A 17558-nucleotide genomic window follows, 5' to 3' on the forward strand; every position below is an offset into this window, starting at 1 on the left:
GGTACTTCATGCCTGCTCCAGGAAACACAGGGCATTCCAGAGAAACTACTGCCACCAACATCCCACACAAATACTACTACCAGGAAGCAGGAAAACCGTTTAACCATGGCTGCACAATATATTATGTCCACAAGAAACAAAATACATTGGAGAATATTGCTAATGTATTTTATTTGACAGAATGTTTTGCCCTTACAAACAATAACATGTATTTTTAAACATGAATTAATTCATGACTTTGGAACCTGAAAATGGTATAATAAATAAATAAATAATAGCAAAGTACTGTTAATGTCAGTATATTATTGTCATCAAAACATATTGTGCAGCCTTATTTTTAATAGACATATCCAGAAAAAACAAGCCCAGAAAGAGCACAACTACTGGAATAAAAGATGTCACTGCAGAAAGAGTCCCATCAGCCGCTTTTCAGTTTGTCTAAAGAGACATTAACTGCTAGAATGAAAAATAAAGGCAGCTTTAATAAAACACAACAGTAACCTGCTTCAAATCTCATTCAAATGAAGAATAGTGAAGAATAGTTTTATAGTGAAATTTGGTTATGTCATTACAGGTGAAATTATGGGAAAAAGAACATATTTGGACGGTTTGACATGGACAGTTTAATAAAGCAGTTCTATTTCATCCCTCTTAACCCTCCATTTCAGGATGCCTTTGGAGTAAAAGTATTCTTCATCGATCGGATGAGAAGCAGGAGGGAGTCATACCTGTCCCAACTGAACACACTCTGCACTCATTTGGATGATGAATTGCCAGTCCAATATTAACGGAAAACTAGAGATACAAATAGTTACTAGTAGATTCTAAATCTGATTTGGTTAAAAATGTATTTAAAAAGCCTCAACCTGGTAGACTAACGGTAATATAAAAAATAAATCGCTGACTTGTAGAGAGCTAAAATAATCGTTACTGTGACAGCCCTCGAAAACACAACTCCACTTTCCCCATAGACTTCTGGTTGGATTGTATGTTTTTGGGTTGTCTGAGTGCAGAGTGGTTCCCTGGAGTCTGGTCCGTGTTGTACCTGTCCCCGTCTGAGGAGGAGAAGGGCAGGTCGAGCAGCTCGTCAGCCACCCAGTGAGTCGTGTCAACACTGCACCGTCACCACAAATAAACACATTTACTGTTAGTCGTTACACTGGAAGCTCCACGTTATGCCAGCTCAAGAAAACACATCACACCAAACAATAGTACCTTTTGGTGTTGCCATGTGTTGTATACTAGATAAAGCTCAAGATCATTCTAAAAAGGTTCAGAAAAGGTCACAATTGGTCCTGTTTGAGTTTTTTAAGCATCAACACTCGCACTGGTGTGGACCCCTGTGTGGAACGGACTGGTCCTTCTGCACGTTTAGTCAGAGTCACACTAAACTCGACCCCCACTGCCTCTGAGTTCGACACATTTGACATAATCTTCATGTCTTTACTGACCAATGACTGTTTCATTGTTTGTGTGTTTTCTAACTTTTTGTTGGTTTAAGCCCGACTTAAACTGCTGTTGTGATTTTGAGCTTGAACTGGAGCCTATTCCAGTGAGCCTTAGGCGGGGTACACCCAGGACAGGGGTCGGCTCGATGTATTGAAGATAAATTAAATTGTTTAGTTAAGGCATAGATTAACCATAAGCAAGCGTTCAAACTTGTATTATATATACATTTTTAAAAATGAATACAAATCTTACTTCCGGAGCCAAGTGGTGGGCAACCCCTGTGGAACGCCATTGTCAGTATCTTTTTTAAAGGGGCACCCATGGGACGTTCAAGTGGTAACAGAGACCACCCGGAGTCGTTCTACACAGACGAGTCCCTTTTCCTGGACTCGAGTCCAGGACTTTCTTGCTTTGATGCAACAGCACTAACCACTGTGCCACCGGGCCGCTCATCAAGTGTCGGACTCACCTCTGATGGAAAAGCAGAGTTTGTTCTTTGGTGTGGTTGATGATGAGGAACGGAGCGGCGCCTTCGTGGTATTCGGAAAAGCGAATAGTGGCCGAGTGTTCTGATAGGTTCACGTCTACAATGATCCCGCCCACCTGCAAAAAAAACAACAACCAACCATGATGTCCCATGGCATTTCCGAATATAATATGTTCGTTTTTTTTTTTTACCCAAATCTGAGTCTCATTTCCTCGTGGCGTGGACTGCCGATTAGTCCTGACACGTATCAATCATAAAACGCACCTACCGCTCACCTGCAGCCTCGTTTCCGCGTGTCTAAGCGCATTGATCTATCATAATATAGTTCCCTCAGTGTACGGGACAAAATTAAGACTGAGAAAGACAGTTCGAGCTGACTCAGAAGAAGACGGAAATCTACGGGAGACGAGAGAGATGCGATCCGTCGCGCTAATAAACAAACGCACGTTTGTGTTATATCAGTCCGCACGGGGGAGTGTGCATGCGCACTTCCGCCGGAGTTCTCAAATCGCAGAAAAGACGTCCATTGCGCCTTTAAAGTACAAATGACAAGTTTTCTAATTACTTAGTTTGATGGGATATACATTGTGGTTAATATCAATCCTATTTTTACATCAGTGAAGTTGCAGTTTGGGAAAAAAAATTGAAAAATAAATAGTGCTTAGTTCTAAAACAGAATCCCTCGACCTGTCGTCAATAAGCAATATTCCACTGAAAATGTGACAATTTACATGCGACAGACACATTTTCTGACAGTTTAAACACTAATTTAATAAAATAAAGTTGTTATCAGGTATTATTTGTTATATCCTGGATGTTTACAATATGGTTGCTAGGGTACTGTTATGGAATTATTTATACCCATGTCACATCTGCTGCTCATGTCCAAACAGGAAGCATTATAAACCTCACCAAAATGGTCAAACTGGGGGGAAAAAAAATCTAATTTTTTAGTGAAATCTTAAATGTAATCATCACCATGTTGTAGTGAAATGCATAGCCTGTCATGTACTATTTACACATAATATTTTAATATAAAGCACTGCAATATTTTGTATTGTTTTTTTTACTTTGAACATGCTCTTGAGTGCCTTTGCTTTGGCATCTCATGTTTTAGAACTTAGAGAATGTCATGTGTGATTTTAGGAAACACATTATCTTGAGTCAGGCATTTCCCACATCAAGAAATGAGTTTGCACGCAATCTACTGACAGAAGAGGGAATAACTAAGGCTAGATGAACAAACCCATCTTGCCCGACATGCTAAATCAGGCATGCAGTTGTAACAAATGTGAGGTTCATCAAACAAGTGTGAATCAAGCTAAACACAACTCCAATTATGTTTTTCATGAAGGAACAATAGTATATTATGGTTAATCGGTGTCCTTTAAATAACTGCAGCCTTTGTGGTTTGCAAATCACGACAAGTGAAACATCCCAAGTTCTTACAGAGTTGTCCAGATGCAGCAGGAGGCAGTTCTCTGGTCGGGTGAAGTCGATGATCTGTGGTGGAGACAGACCCTCCACCTTTATCTTCACCTTCTTGGTGTTGGTTTCAGGCCAAAAAGGAACTGCAGACTGAAGGTGTGAATGAAACACATTTTAGATTTGTTCACAAATGCTATTGCAAATACAATAATCATGTCTTCAAACAGTTGTTTCATAAGACCACCTCGTCGGAACCTATGCATATTTCTGTTGCCTCCTCTTGGCGCTCTGACCTCTCTGCCTCCTCACAGTTGCAGGAATGACACTTACGGCAGACACAACCCTGAAACTAACAGGAAACATCATAGAACAGCTATATTGGTCATTCATATAGTCCTGGGGTCTCATTTATAAAACTTTACGTGGAGTTCTGACTAGTGTTTGTACAGACGAAACACAAACTTGCTTACTTCTCGTCTCATTCAAGTTTTTGGACTGGACTGCTCGTCTCGATGTAAAGTTCTTTTATAGATCAAACGTAACATGGAAAGTCACATACATAACATATATGTATGCACGCTTTATAAAGAGACCCCAGGGCTGTGGGTCCAGGCCAAGAGCTGAGTGAAGCAGCAGAGGGCAGACTAGAGTCACACTGCTGAGCTCGTGACTGAACAGAACCAAATACACATTATAACACGGTCAGTGAGAATTACAATGCAAACTGAAACAAGAGCTGTTACACATTCTACTGCCCTGTGCTTGTATGTAGAATGGCTCCCTCACAGCTCTCAGAGGATGAGATCTGGCTTACGGATTTTGGCTTGGCAAAGGACATTTTGTAGATTCTAATATATCATATAAAAAATTAAAATAGTTTTCAGGGGAGGAATTAATTTTTGAATCATTATAACTCAAGTAACTAAGCAACAGCACATCTACATCAGCACTGCCCAGTCTTCCCCGTTCAATATCCATCACATCACCTAACCACAATATCAGATTAAGCACCACTGAGGGCCTCGCCTGCTCCTTTGCCTACGTCACCATAAACGTTGTCACAACAAAGAACTGCCCTGCCAGACCATGACCAGACAATGCTGACTATGAAGAAAAACAGATAACGAGAGAGCAGAGGATCATTTGCCTTTGCAATGCTGCTGAATCTTACGTGTATCAGTGATTACCAGTGAGCGTATCTGGGGGAAAACAAGATTTTCTTTTCCGTAGCAATAGCGTCTTGAATGCAGGAGAATAAAGACTACACAAACGCATGCATGATTCAATCATAACAGAAAACAATGGTTAAAAGCTCTTAAAAGCCATGTTGCATAATATGTCTCCTTTAAGAAGCGATGTGGATGCAGCCTCAGTCATGTTTCTCTCATAGTGCTCTGTCTGCATCAGCCTTCACATGTGTCCTACGCCCATCCGGAGCAGTCTTGTATAGTTCTATAGTTCACAGTGTGGTGCTGGTACTGACCTGTCCAGGCTGGGCTTCGGTCCAGTTCTCCAGCCCCTCCTCACAGACAAACACAGTGTGCTTGGTCCTGTTCACCAGAGTGTAAAATGGCACAAAGGTCACGATGCGGGTGAGGCTGAAGCTGCTGGTGTCGATCTTCACTCCCACCTACACACACACACACACACACACACACACACAAGGTCAAGACTACTCATGGCTTTCTTCTGCAGAGCTGAAAGCCACTATGCACTTGCAGCTTGGAACACTTAGCAAACTGAGCCTAAACTTTGTGAGCTGGTTCCTCTGCAAGGTTTTTGCTCCAACTTAAAAAACAAAGGGTGTGAATCTTATAAACATGGTTAGTGCCTCTAAATGTAATTTTGTTGTAACATTACAATCCTTTTATTCTCTGTAACTTGTGTTCTATTTCATCCCTACTGACCACCAGAGGCGGTGCTTGAGCACTGAATGAATGCTCATGCATAGGAGTCATTGAGTGCCTAAACACCACCTCTGGTGGTCAGTAGGGATTCATAGAACTGTAGTTAATTTTGAAACTTTCGTTTGGTGTGGAGCACATAGATCTCAATGGGTCTTCCCTGCTAAAATGAAGATTTATTTAATATATATATAAAGAAATACCTCTGTTTGTCAATGTAATAACAGATGTCAAAATATCAAATAGTGTTTACACCATGACCAAACAACAGGGAAATGTGTCATTTTCACAGTATAATAGATCGACATTCCTCCTTTTTGCACACAGTCAAATACATACATTTTCAAGTTAAGTAACATATAAGTTTAATATAGATTCATAGGATTATGTATATTGGGATTTGAGCATTTAATCGATTAACTGTTAAATAGTGACGTGCCGTGACATAATATGTAGTATAAGATATACAAGAGCCGTACCAGGTAATCCTTATAGCGGCCTTTGCACTTGACCTCTCCGTGGCTGCCGACTGTGTCCAGGGAGAAGTCATCGGAGAGTTCACTGTCCGAGATCATCAGGCAAACCTGAAAATAAAGAGGGATAAAGGGCCTTTACACTCAGCTCTTGTCCGTGGTTTAGGCTGGTTTTAGGCAGTACACGGACACTAATGAATTATTATACCATATTTGAACTATATCAAGAATATAATTTCACAATGGACCATACACCAGACCATCTATTGTTTTTTCCACAGTAAAGGAAAACAAAAAAAACACTAGACAAACTACAATAGTTGTGGTAATAGAGGACCAACCAGTGTGAAATTTCACTGGGAAATTTAGGTTTAGGTACGTTTTTAGTGCAACGTTTGGGACAGAGTCTGTGTGAATGGATTAAAAGAGAGGCTTCAGCTCTTTTGCAAGAAATATAACCGCAACAATGTCATACAATCAGATTGACAATATAGTACTTAAATGTTTTTTTATAATTCTGCTATTTCCAGAACAAAGTCCTTCAAATAAAAAGTTACTGACATTGTTTATCTGGCACAAATGCATGCATGCAATTTTTTTTTTATAATTTTACAAAAATCTCAAGGGATAAATAATCCTGTGAGAGGGCTACGTAAATTTAAGGTTAATAAGCTCTAAACATATATGATTATTATTGATTATTAACAGTGTAATCAATGATATCACCGACAATAGACACAATGGTTCACAATCGTGGCATTTTCTCTTTAGTGCTAACTTTTTTCAAATTGTATTGTGATTGTGACATTTCCTATCGGCCACAAAATATATATTGGTATATCAGGGAGAGCGAGAGGATATGGCCTAGTGCTGGTTTGCTGTACCTTGTTGTTCCTGAAGAAGTTTCTTGGTTTGAAGGAGAAGAGCAGGGGCATGTCGTAGTCCATGGGGTGTTTGCGGTGGATGTCGTCGGCCTTGTACTGCAGCAGCCGCCCCGTTTTGTTGATCATCCAGTAGGGGGAGTGAATGGCCACCACTGTCTGGCCCTGGTCGTAGGTCATGTGGACCGCGATGTCCAGCTCCGCCCTCTTCAGCTCTGCTCCGTCGTTCACATCCTCTTCCTCACGCAGAGACTTGAACACCACAAATGTGATATCCTCCTGGTCACTACAGAGCCTGCAACAGGACAAATGCACATAAGGAAAGGTTGGAATGTTACAACATGTTCTACCATCCTGTAGAGCCATGCATCCTCTTGTTGAGTATATACTGCCATTGTGTCATTGAACAAGACACTTCAGCTTGCCTCTGTATGAATGAATGAGTGTGAGTTTGTGACTGTGAATGTAGGATATTTGTCTTTCCACATGTTTGGTTCAGAATTGAGAAGCCGCTCACTGCATCAGTCGGGTTTAAATACCGTGTCTCAGCTGAAAGATCATCACCTGCAGCAGTTCTCCAGGAGGAGGAGAGGACCTACTGTATTTGCTAAGTTGAATCCAGGTGGCAGTGTAAATAAATACAATATAATTGTAAGAATATTTGATGTACTATGCAGCCTTTTAGGGAATAAAGGGATTTAGGGAGTAAAAATATAATATGTATGAATATGTATAATATATTATATATAATTGAATATGAATATATTGTCAGAATTACTGTAGAAAACAGCAGTGTTTCACTTAAGTCTTAAACTAGGACATTTGAAATGTTACTATCCTGCAATCCTACCTGCATTCTGAGGCCCAGTCCTGAGCCAGATAGTTGATGAGGCACAGGTCCAGACTGGACTTGTCTATGACGGCAGTGTGGAGCTGAGCAGAATGACCGGGCTCCAGCCTGGCCACAGGAGTGGCCTCTCTACTGTCCTGTTCAAACATACAGGATAAGATAATACTATTTAACTATGGTATTTCTAATATACATTTTTACAAGGTAACAGGGTTGGAACGAGAACAGTTTTAAAAAGATACACCACGTATTAAATAGCCGCGGTATCAATACAGTGATGTGGGGCTTTCTGGTGGTATTGACAAAGCTTTATTTGACTGTGTCTGTGGTATAAGCCACACTCTTAACAACCTTGAGTTCACACATAGTTCATCTTTGGTCATAGGTATACCATGTCACAAATAAAGTTAACCAGAAAATAATCGTTTCAATCCATGTATACAGATTTCTCCACTGTAGGCTACTTGCTGCCGTTTCCCCAAATCTGTCCAGTGAATAAGAAAGGAGCAATACATAGACATAATTCTATATTTCAGACATGCCTTGTTTTCGTTATCATACCGTGGACATTTCATACCGTGGACATTTCATACCGTGGACATTTCATACCGTGGACATTTCATACCGTGGACATTTCATACCGTGGACATACCGTCCCTTCCCTCCAATGTGATCAACAGTGTGAAAATGCACCCACCTTGAGCCTGTAGGTGATGGGGTAGGGCAGCAGGTTGCGCAGCAGTATGGAGGGCCACAGGTGGAGGACGAAAGGCACATCAAAGTTCTGGCCGGCTCCTCCTGTGTGTGTGCAGGAGACAGTGTCTTTAAGCGGCACCATGTTCACTGTCAGGACCTCGTTCTGGTTGGTTCGGTGCTCGCAGGTCTGCTGGATCCTCTGCTCTGGACCCTGGTTACTAAAGTCCTCATAACTGAAGCCTTCTGAGCAGGAGAACTCTGCCTCCTCCTCCTCCTCCTCCGCCGTGCCCGTCACCGGCTGCAGACTCAACTCTGATCTGTAGGGGGCAGCACAGGGGGTTTGGAAACATTCAACAATAGATTTTTTGTTTCTATTGCTTCAATGTAAGAACATTTGTTTGAATATTTCAATGTTTTTTTCAAAACACTTTTCTTTTTAAGAGCCTAAAAGAGTTTAAAATGAGCTAAAATCTTGTGTAAACTGTGTTATAATTACCGATACGAGTCCAAGGGCACACAGTACTCCTCTGTGGGGAGTGCTGTGCCAAGAAACGTTGGTCCTTCAAATACTTTGAACGGGATTGAGAAGTGATTTATGATCTGCAAATGTCAGAAAAGAAGGAAGTTTAGAGTTGAATAATAAAACATAAATGCATTTCATTTAACAATACACTGCAAAAAATATATAATTGGTCTTGTTTAAATGAATATAGATCTGGACTTGTTATTGTTTAAATAAGTCCTTGTAATTGTTTATATAAGTGGAATATTCAAATTGCTGCATGACATTAAAAACATTCCTTGTAACCAGCTACAAAGCTGATTAAAGGATAGTTTTCGCAAGAAACAACAAATAAATTTGCCAATGGGGTAAGTGCAATTTCTTATGAAACACAAAAAATAATGTATTACAGCCAGTCAGAAACATTTTAAAACAGGTATGCACAATAATATACATCCATTATGTAAAGTAAGTATAAGTAAGTAAGTAAAAATAAGTAGTAAAAATATAGGAATTAAGATCAAAATCTCAAATTCAAATAGAGAATTCAAATGAGAATAGTGCTTTTGGTGCATGACTGGGTTTTTAATTTATTAACTTATTTTTGCTATTTTAAGGTTTTATTTAATCTTAGAACTAGTAAGATCAAGCACTTATAATACCCTTTGTTGTTTTTTGTGTGTGTGCAGCACTTGGAAAACAGTATTGTTTATGAAATGTGTGATTTAAAAAAAATGTTTTGGATAAAATAGTGGAAGATAAAAGCTACCTGGAAAGGCGAGCGGATCTTGACGTACTTGCTGCCCTCCATAGAACAGATCTGACAGACCAGGAAGCGTGTGACTCCTGACTGTATGTGCATCACACTGTACATGCCCCGGCCCACTTTTATCACAGGGATCACACTGGTGGAGGTGTGGCCTACAGGAGCTGCAAACATTCAAACAAAACAAGAAAACTTAAAGTGAGGCAGCCATAAATTATATGATTGTTCAAGGGGCGTGTAAAAGTGAGATGGCCGCATTTAAAGGACAAATGTGATGCATTAATTGTTTTGTTAGCTTGTAACTGTCTACTGGCTACACAGGGAATTACACGCACTTTAAGATATTTCAACACATTTCAGGCTGGTCGGCACTAGTTCATATAGGGAATCGGGACGGAAGGTACAGAATCCAATATGGCGGCCCTCGTGGCGGCCCAAATCACTTGCGGTTAGCGAGTGCGTCATCATCACCATTCTGAAGCCCAGACACAACATTTCCTGTCTCGCAGTGAAAAATCTACAGATGTGTTAGCCCAGCGGTTAGAGACACGGCTTATGGAGCAGGAGTTACTAGGTTCAACTACCACTCAGAAATGTATTTCGGTTTAAACTTTTTAGGGGTTGGGGTTTGGGTTAGGGGTTAGGGTACAGTTCGGATTTGGACCCAAGAGAGAAAATTATTGCGGTCTCCGCCATGCTGGATTCAGTCACTTCCATCTCTCATCATTCCCTTTATGACCTAGTGCTGACCATTTCAGACTGGCCTGTTCACATTCTGGTCTCAGCACCGTTGTATTGATCGTGATTGGATGGGACAAATTCACAAAACAAGTCTGATGATGATTTATGGATTTAAAAACAGCAGAGAAGATTCTCTGCATGCAGTTTTTGACGCTCGGAGTGGAGAGGACTTAAAACCAGAATTCATCAAACTACCGGTAGTGAGAATGAAGTTAAACGCTAATCCAGGTATGTTTCTGATGAGGGAACAATATTAGAACAGGGTTAAAAGCTCAAAAAAGTAAAATTTGCATAATATGTCGCAAACTGTTGGGGGGGTGTACAATACTGAAAAAGGTATTTCAATTTGCAAACTTAGCGAGACAAATCAAGACTAATTAAGACTGAATAAGGCACATTTTTGTTAGATGGCAGACCTTGATGTTTCAATCCTTTTTGCGTTAGCCAATGATATTGATACTTTTCTTACCTGTACACACTTGAGAACAAATACAAGAACCAGATAGAACAGATAGAACATTATTCACCACATTTTATACCACATTTTTTAAACTAAAATTTCTAATAGATACAGTCAGCACTGTGTCATATTAAGGGGCGTGGTCTGCCATAGGGGAAACTCTTTGATGATTCAACAAGAAACACCTTTTCCCTCTTCCCTGGAGAATCATGCGTATTTTAAGTAATTCCAAGTCGAGTCACACGACTTCTTGTAGAAGTTGTTGACAGTGTTACCCCAGAAAAGTAAACGGATTGTTCTGTAAGTTTTAAAATACAACAGGCTAGCATCGCGGTAGCATTTAGCCTGCAGGTAACGTTCTGTGATACCAATACATATTTGGGACGGTTTAGTAATCATTAAAACAATGAATTGCTTCCCCCCAAAAAGTTATTTTAGTGGGTTTTCCCTCGGATGCTCACGGTATCCATTTGGTAAGGTTTTAGTAGGTGGCGTGCGGTGTTTTCAACCAAAAAAAGAATGCAGCGATTGTAAAACATTTTAAAAACACCGGAAGCACTCACTGGGCTGTATGTAGTAATCCTTCTCGCTCAGAGAGATCATAGCGGAGAACTGGTCTGTGTCTGTGGTCACAGAGTAGTCCATGCCCAGAGTGCCTCCGTCCTCCAGCTCCACAGTCCTGTTCACACTCTCCAGGCCGATGGGGCTGAACATCTCACTGTGGCGCAAGGACACAGGCAGACCCAGACGATTCTTCACCACGAACGGAGCCTCATCTTTCTGGAAGCACTCGGCCGTCTGCTTGGCTGCCTCTGCGAACGCCTTCAACACACAATAACAGAAATATTTCAATAAAAGTCATTCAGATTCTGAAAATTATTACAGTATTAATGGTTTTGGGGTTTTTGGTGTGATTTTTATGCATTGCTTCCTGTTCTGTAAAGCACTTTCAATTACGTTGTATCATAATAATGATAATGATAATAATAATAACAATTAATAATAACAATTAATAATAACAATGAAAAATAACAATAATTAGGCCCGAGCCCCAGCAGGGCGGAGGGCCTATTGCTCCCGCAACGCTGCCGAAGGCAGCGTTGCAACTGTCTGACCCCGTGGTACCCCGTCGCCCCTGGCAAGTACAGTGAACTAGCCCATGCCGAAGGCATGGATCATGCATACTTACTCCTGCTATGACAGAAATAGTCAACAATGAGTGAATGGGCTACGCCCATTCACTCATTGTTGACAACAGCAGCGCAAAGCGCTGCATTCCTCCAAAAACCCTCCTGGCATCGTCCCGTACGCGAGAATCCATGCCGCAGGCATGGGCCATGCTTGTATCTGCTCAAATCAATGGAAGTCTATGGGGAGTGGGCGGGGTATCCCGACGGAATAGGGAGTGACGAGCGCGTAAGCGCTCGTAATGATGATTCCACCCCATGGCGGCATCGGGAAGGCTTAGAGCTTTCAAACGATGTATAATTTGTTGTTATAGTGGAAACGGCTATATTGTTTTTGCTAAAAATATTATTATTTTTATTAGGCCCGAGCCCCAGCAGGGCGGAGGGCCTATTGCTCCCGCAACTGTCTGACCAAACATGCGGGCGCAGCCCGCATGTTTGGTGCCCCGTCGCCCCTGGCAAGTACAGTGAACTAGCCCATGCCGAAGGCATGGATCATGCATACTTACTCCTGCTATGACAGAAATAGTCAACAATTAGTGAATGGGCGTAGCCCATTCACTAATTGTTGACAACAGCAGCGCGAAGCGCTGCATTCCTCCAAAAACCCTCCTGGCATCGTCCCGTACGCGAGAATCCATGCCGCAGGCATGGGCCATGCTTGTATCTGCTCAAATCAATGGAAGTCTATGGGGAGTGGGCGGGGCATCCCGACGGAATAGGGAGTGACGAGCGCGTAAGCGCTCGTAATGATGATTCCACCCCATGGCGGCATCGGGAAGGCTTAGAGCTTTCAAACGATGTATAATTTGTTGTTATAGTGGAAACGGCTATATTGTTTTTGCTAAAAATATTATTATTTTTCTTGTTCTTCATCGCTTTGAACTCTAATTTGACCCCCTGAACATGCTCAAAAACTCACCAAACTTTGCCCAAAATTCAGAATCGGCGAAAAATTAAATTTTTTCTGGGCCATTTTTTTTTTCGTTAAAAAATGGCGCGACAGCGCCACCGACAAAAGTCAAAATACATTGCGCCTATGGGAGACGCCCCGAGGTCAACTTTGACGTAAAGCTACGAAATTCGGGACACGCATTCCTCTCGTGAGGACAAACAAAAAAAATCATTGTGGCCACGCCCCCAGACTTACCCTATGGCCGCCATCTTCCTTTGAAAATGAAAACACGCTGTGTTAGCCATTTTGTTCACGTCAAACTTTGACGAACTCCTCCTAGGGCGTTTTGCCCACCAACTTCAAAATCGGCGTACGTTCTCTGGACAAGTGGGGCATCTAAAGTTATCCAATTTTTTGAGATACCTTTTACGGTCTGTGTGCGGCGCAGCCGCAAAGTTGGACAACTTATTTTGGAATATTGCAGATCTAAAAATTGCTCCCATTTGATCAAAACCAGTCCGATTAGGACCAAATTTGAATCAGTTGTTAAACTTTCTAGTTTGGACCAGTTTAGGCTGACAAAATTGAAATGGGCGCGATAGCGCCCCCTACAGAGTGACCTTTAAATTAACATTGAAGGTCAAAAATTTGTTTTACCAAAATTTTCTAAACTTTACCCAAAATTCTATTTTGGCGTCCCGATCAAAAAAGCCAATCAGACAAATGCCTTAATTTTTACGGCGTAGTCGTAGCGATGACATAAATCTCCCATGTTATCCCTATGGGAAAACCGCTAAATCTCTCGAATATCCACATTTTTCTGTTTCAAACTTTGACGAACTCCTCCTAGTGCGTTTTGCCCACCGACCTCAAAATCGGTGTACGTCCTCTAGACAAGTGGGGCATCTAAAGTTATCCAAATTTTAAGGATAGCTTTTAAGGTCTCTGTGCGACGGAGCCTCAAACGTTTCCCAGAATTCTTACTATTTGGCCTTCAGAGTGGCCTATAAACAATAGAGTTTTTCCAAATGACATGATATTTTGCACAAAATTCTAATTTGCCATCCTGATCATAAAAGTATGAGAGACAAAGTCATATTTTGTACAGCGTAACCGTAGCCATGACAGAAATATCCCATGTTATCCTTATGGGAAAATCGCGAAATCCCTCAAATCACCACATTTTTACGCTTCACACTTTAACAAACTCCTCCTAGGGCGATTGTCCGATCAAACTCATATTTAGGGAAAATCATCTATACAAGCGGGGCATCAAAAGCTATCCATATTTTTATTCTAAGTGCTACGGTCTCTGTGTGGCGGACCCGCAAATATATGTCAGAAATGGGAAAACAGCGAAATCTCTAAAATGACCACATTTTTACGCTTCACACTTTAACAAACTCCTCCTAGGGCGATAGCTCGATCAAGTTCATATTTGGGGGAAATCATCTACACAAGGGAAGCATCAAAAGTTAGTCATATTTGGATTCTAAGTGCTACGGTCTCTGTGCCGTGGAGCTGCAAATATACTGTCACAAATGGGAAAAACGCTAAATCTATGAAATGTTCAAATTTATGCTTCACACTTTAACAAACTCCTCCGTGGGCAATAGCTCGATCAAGCTTTACTTTGGGAAATATCATCTACACAAGCGGGGCATCAAAAGTTATCCATATTTATATTCTAAGTGCTACGGTCTCTGTGCGGCGGCGCAGCAAATTTGACTAACACTTGTGTTGATTTGCACTGGATTGGCCATGTCCAATGTGTCTCCGTCTGTCAAGTTCTTTTTTAATTCAACACAATAAGGGCGCCATCTTTATTAAGTCGAAAGCGCAGAGTCGGAAGGCCGGCGGCCCGCGAGGGCCGTTGGATGCCGCTTGCGGCTTTAATTTTTATTATTTTTCTTGTTCTTCTTCAGCGCTTTGAACTCTAATTTGACCCCCTGAACATGCTCAAAAACTCACCAAACTTTGCCCAAAATTCAGAATCGGCGAAAAATTTTGTTTTTTCTGGGCCATTTTTTTTTTCGTTAAAAAATGGCGCGACAGCGCCACCGACAAAAGTCAAAATACATTGCGCCTATGGGAGACGCCCCGAGGTCAACTTTGTCGTAAAGCTACGAAATTCGGGACACGCATTCCTCTCGTGAGGACAAAAAAAAAAAACATTGTGGCCACGCCCCCAGACTTACCCTATGGCTGCCATCTTCCTTCGAAAATGAAAACACGCTGTGTTAGCCATTTTGTTCACGTCAAACTTTGACGAACTCCTCCTAGGGCGTTTTGCCCACCGACTTCAAAATCGGCGTACGTCCTCTGGACAAGTGGGGCATCTAAAGTTATCCAATTTTTTGAGATACCTTTTACGGTCTGTGTGCGGCGCAGCCGCAAAGTTGGACAACTTATTTTGGAATATTGCAGATCTAAAAATTGCTCCCATTTGATCAAAACCAGTCCGATTAGGACCAAATTTGAATCAGTTGTTAAACTTTCTAGTTTGGACCAGTTTAGGCTGACAAAATTGAAATGGGCGCGATAGCGCCCCCTACAGAGTGACCTTTAAATTAACATTGAAGGTCAAAAATTAGTTTTACCAAAATTGTCTAAACTTTACCCAAAATTCAATTTTGCCGTCCCGATCACAAAAGCCAATCACAAAAATGCCTAATTTATACGGCGTAGTCGTAGCGATGACAGAAACATCCCATGTTATCCCTATGGGAAAACCACCAAATCTCTCAAATTACCACATTTTTATGTTTTACACTTTAACGAAGTCCTCCTAGTGCGTTTTGCCCACCAACCTCAAAATCGGTGTACGTCCTCTAGACAAGTGGTGCATCTAAAGTTATCCAAATTTTAAGGATAACTTTTACGGTCTCTGTGCGACGGAGCCGCAAACGTTTCCCAGAATTCTGACTATTTGGCCTTCAGAGTGGCCTATAAACAATAGAGTTTTTCCAAATGACATGACATTTTGCACTAAATTCTAATTTGCCATCCTGATCATACAAGTATGAGAGCCAGTCATATTTTGTACGGCGTAACCGTAGCGATGACAGAAACATCCCATGTTATCCTTATGGGAAAATCGAAACATCGCTCAAATCACCACATTTTTACGCTTCACACTTTAACAAACTCCTCCTAGGGCTGCCCGATCAAGCTCATATTTGGGGAAATCATCTACACAAATGGGGCATCAAAAGTTATCCATATTTTGATTTTAAGTGGTACGGTCTCTGTGCCGTGGAGCTGCAAATATACTGTCACAAATGGGAAAAACGCCAAATCCTTGAAATGTTCACATTTATGCTTCACACTTTAATGAACTCCTCTGTGGGCAATAGCTCGATCAAGCTCATATTTGGGGAAAATAATCTACACAAGCGGAGCATCAAAAGTTATCCATATTTTTATTCCAAGTGTCATGGTCTCTGTGCGCTGGAGCTGCACATTTGACCGACATTTGTGTTCATTTGCACTGGTTGTCCACATGTCCAATGTGTCGCTGTCTTAGTTCTTAGACAATTGCGTTAGCGCCATCTCAGTAAAATGCAGAGAGCAGAGTCGGAAGGCCGGCGGCCCGCGAGGGCCGTTGGATGCCGCTTGCGGCTTTAATATAATTTGTTTCCTCTTTAATGAGTAGGACTAAACTATAGCTCTTTAGACAATAGACAAAGACCAACCAATTAGTATTCCAGTTATTAACTCCACAAGCCTGGTTTATTAGCTCAAGTCTTGTAAGTCTTTGTAAGTGCTTGGACAGTCACTACGGAAGGTCTGAAAAAGCCCCGAGTGAGCTTGGAAAGGATTAAACTAAAACCCATTTCAGAAGTGGGAGATACAGTGCATTCCGAAAGTTTTGACTTTTTTCACATTTTGTTATGTTACAGCCGTTATTTGCCTCAAAATTCTACAAATAATATCATGACAACATGAAAGACAATCATTTATCTACTTGCGTTGCAACACCGAAATTTCCCCATTGTGAGGACAAATAAAGGCGTATCTTATCTTATCTCTTCAGAGATCTTCAAATGAGTTCAAGTCTGGCCTCTGGGCCACTCAAGGACATTCACAGCGTTGTCTTGTAGCCACTCCTTTGTTCTCCTGGCTGATCTGTTGATCCTGACTTGTCTCCCAGTTCCTGCAGCTGCCACCACCATGCTTCACTGTAGATATGGTGCTGTTCAGGTGATGAGCAGGGCATTATTTCCTCCAGAAATGATGCTCGCTGTTCAGAGAGTCCTTAAGAGTAGTGGCTTCCGTCTGACCACTACCACAAAGGCCTGATGGTGGAGTGCTGCAGAGATAGTTGTTCTTCTGGAAGGTTCTCCTCACTCCACAGAAACATGCTGGAGATCTTCAGGTTCTTGTTCACCTCCCTGACTAAGGCCCTTCTCCCGATTTCTCAGTTTGGCCGAGCCCAGCTCTAGGAAGAGTCTTGGTGATGAACTTTTTCCATTTCCAGATGATGGAGGCCTCTGTGCTCAGAGGAACCTTCAATGCTACAGACATGGTTCTGTCTCTTCTCCAGATCCGTTCCTTGATACAGTCCTGTCTCGGAGACACTCCTTGGACTTCCTGACTTGGTCCCACAGTTAACAGTGTCAGAGCACAAACCTTCTATAGACCGGCGAATCTCAAGGACGACAATGTACCCGAGATTAAGTTTGAGCGTCATGGCCAACACTTTGAATACTTGTGTAAAATGGCTTTTTAATTTTTTTTTATTTGTAATACATTTGCAATTGCATGTTGTCATTATAGAGTATTGATTGTAGATTTTTAGGGAACTAATGAATTTAATCCTTTTTGGAATAAACTATA

The 17558-nt window shown here is 41.5% G+C and overlaps 1 protein-coding gene across 3 annotated transcripts in view; it reads right to left on the reverse strand.

The window, feature by feature from the left end:
- vps13a (vacuolar protein sorting 13 homolog A) overlaps positions 1-17558 on the reverse strand; it is a 106094-nt gene that overhangs the window by 21119 nt on the left and 67417 nt on the right. The window contains exons 45-56 of one of the 3 annotated variants that reach the window (XM_072434100.1): positions 11201-11459; positions 9440-9600; positions 8665-8768; positions 8170-8485; positions 7473-7609; positions 6626-6917; positions 5748-5852; positions 4848-4994; positions 3609-3713; positions 3386-3514; positions 1919-2052; positions 1046-1114 (exon numbers count right to left, since the gene is read on the reverse strand). In XM_072434100.1, the coding sequence (XP_072290201.1) occupies positions 1046-1114; positions 1919-2052; positions 3386-3514; positions 3609-3713; positions 4848-4994; positions 5748-5852; positions 6626-6917; positions 7473-7609; positions 8170-8485; positions 8665-8768; positions 9440-9600; positions 11201-11459 (1958 nt within the window). The remainder of the gene's footprint in view (positions 1-1045; positions 1115-1918; positions 2053-3385; positions 3515-3608; positions 3714-4847; positions 4995-5747; positions 5853-6625; positions 6918-7472; positions 7610-8169; positions 8486-8664; positions 8769-9439; positions 9601-11200; positions 11460-17558) is intronic. The other 2 variants (XM_072434101.1, XM_072434102.1) reach the window with 2 other exon arrangements.

Source organism: Eucyclogobius newberryi, unplaced genomic scaffold (genome assembly GCF_026437365.1).
Source record: "Eucyclogobius newberryi isolate DKJ021-1_F unplaced genomic scaffold, fEucNew1.0.hap1 SCAF_6, whole genome shotgun sequence".
In the NCBI taxonomy this organism is placed as follows: Eukaryota; Metazoa; Chordata; class Actinopteri; order Gobiiformes; family Gobiidae; genus Eucyclogobius; species Eucyclogobius newberryi.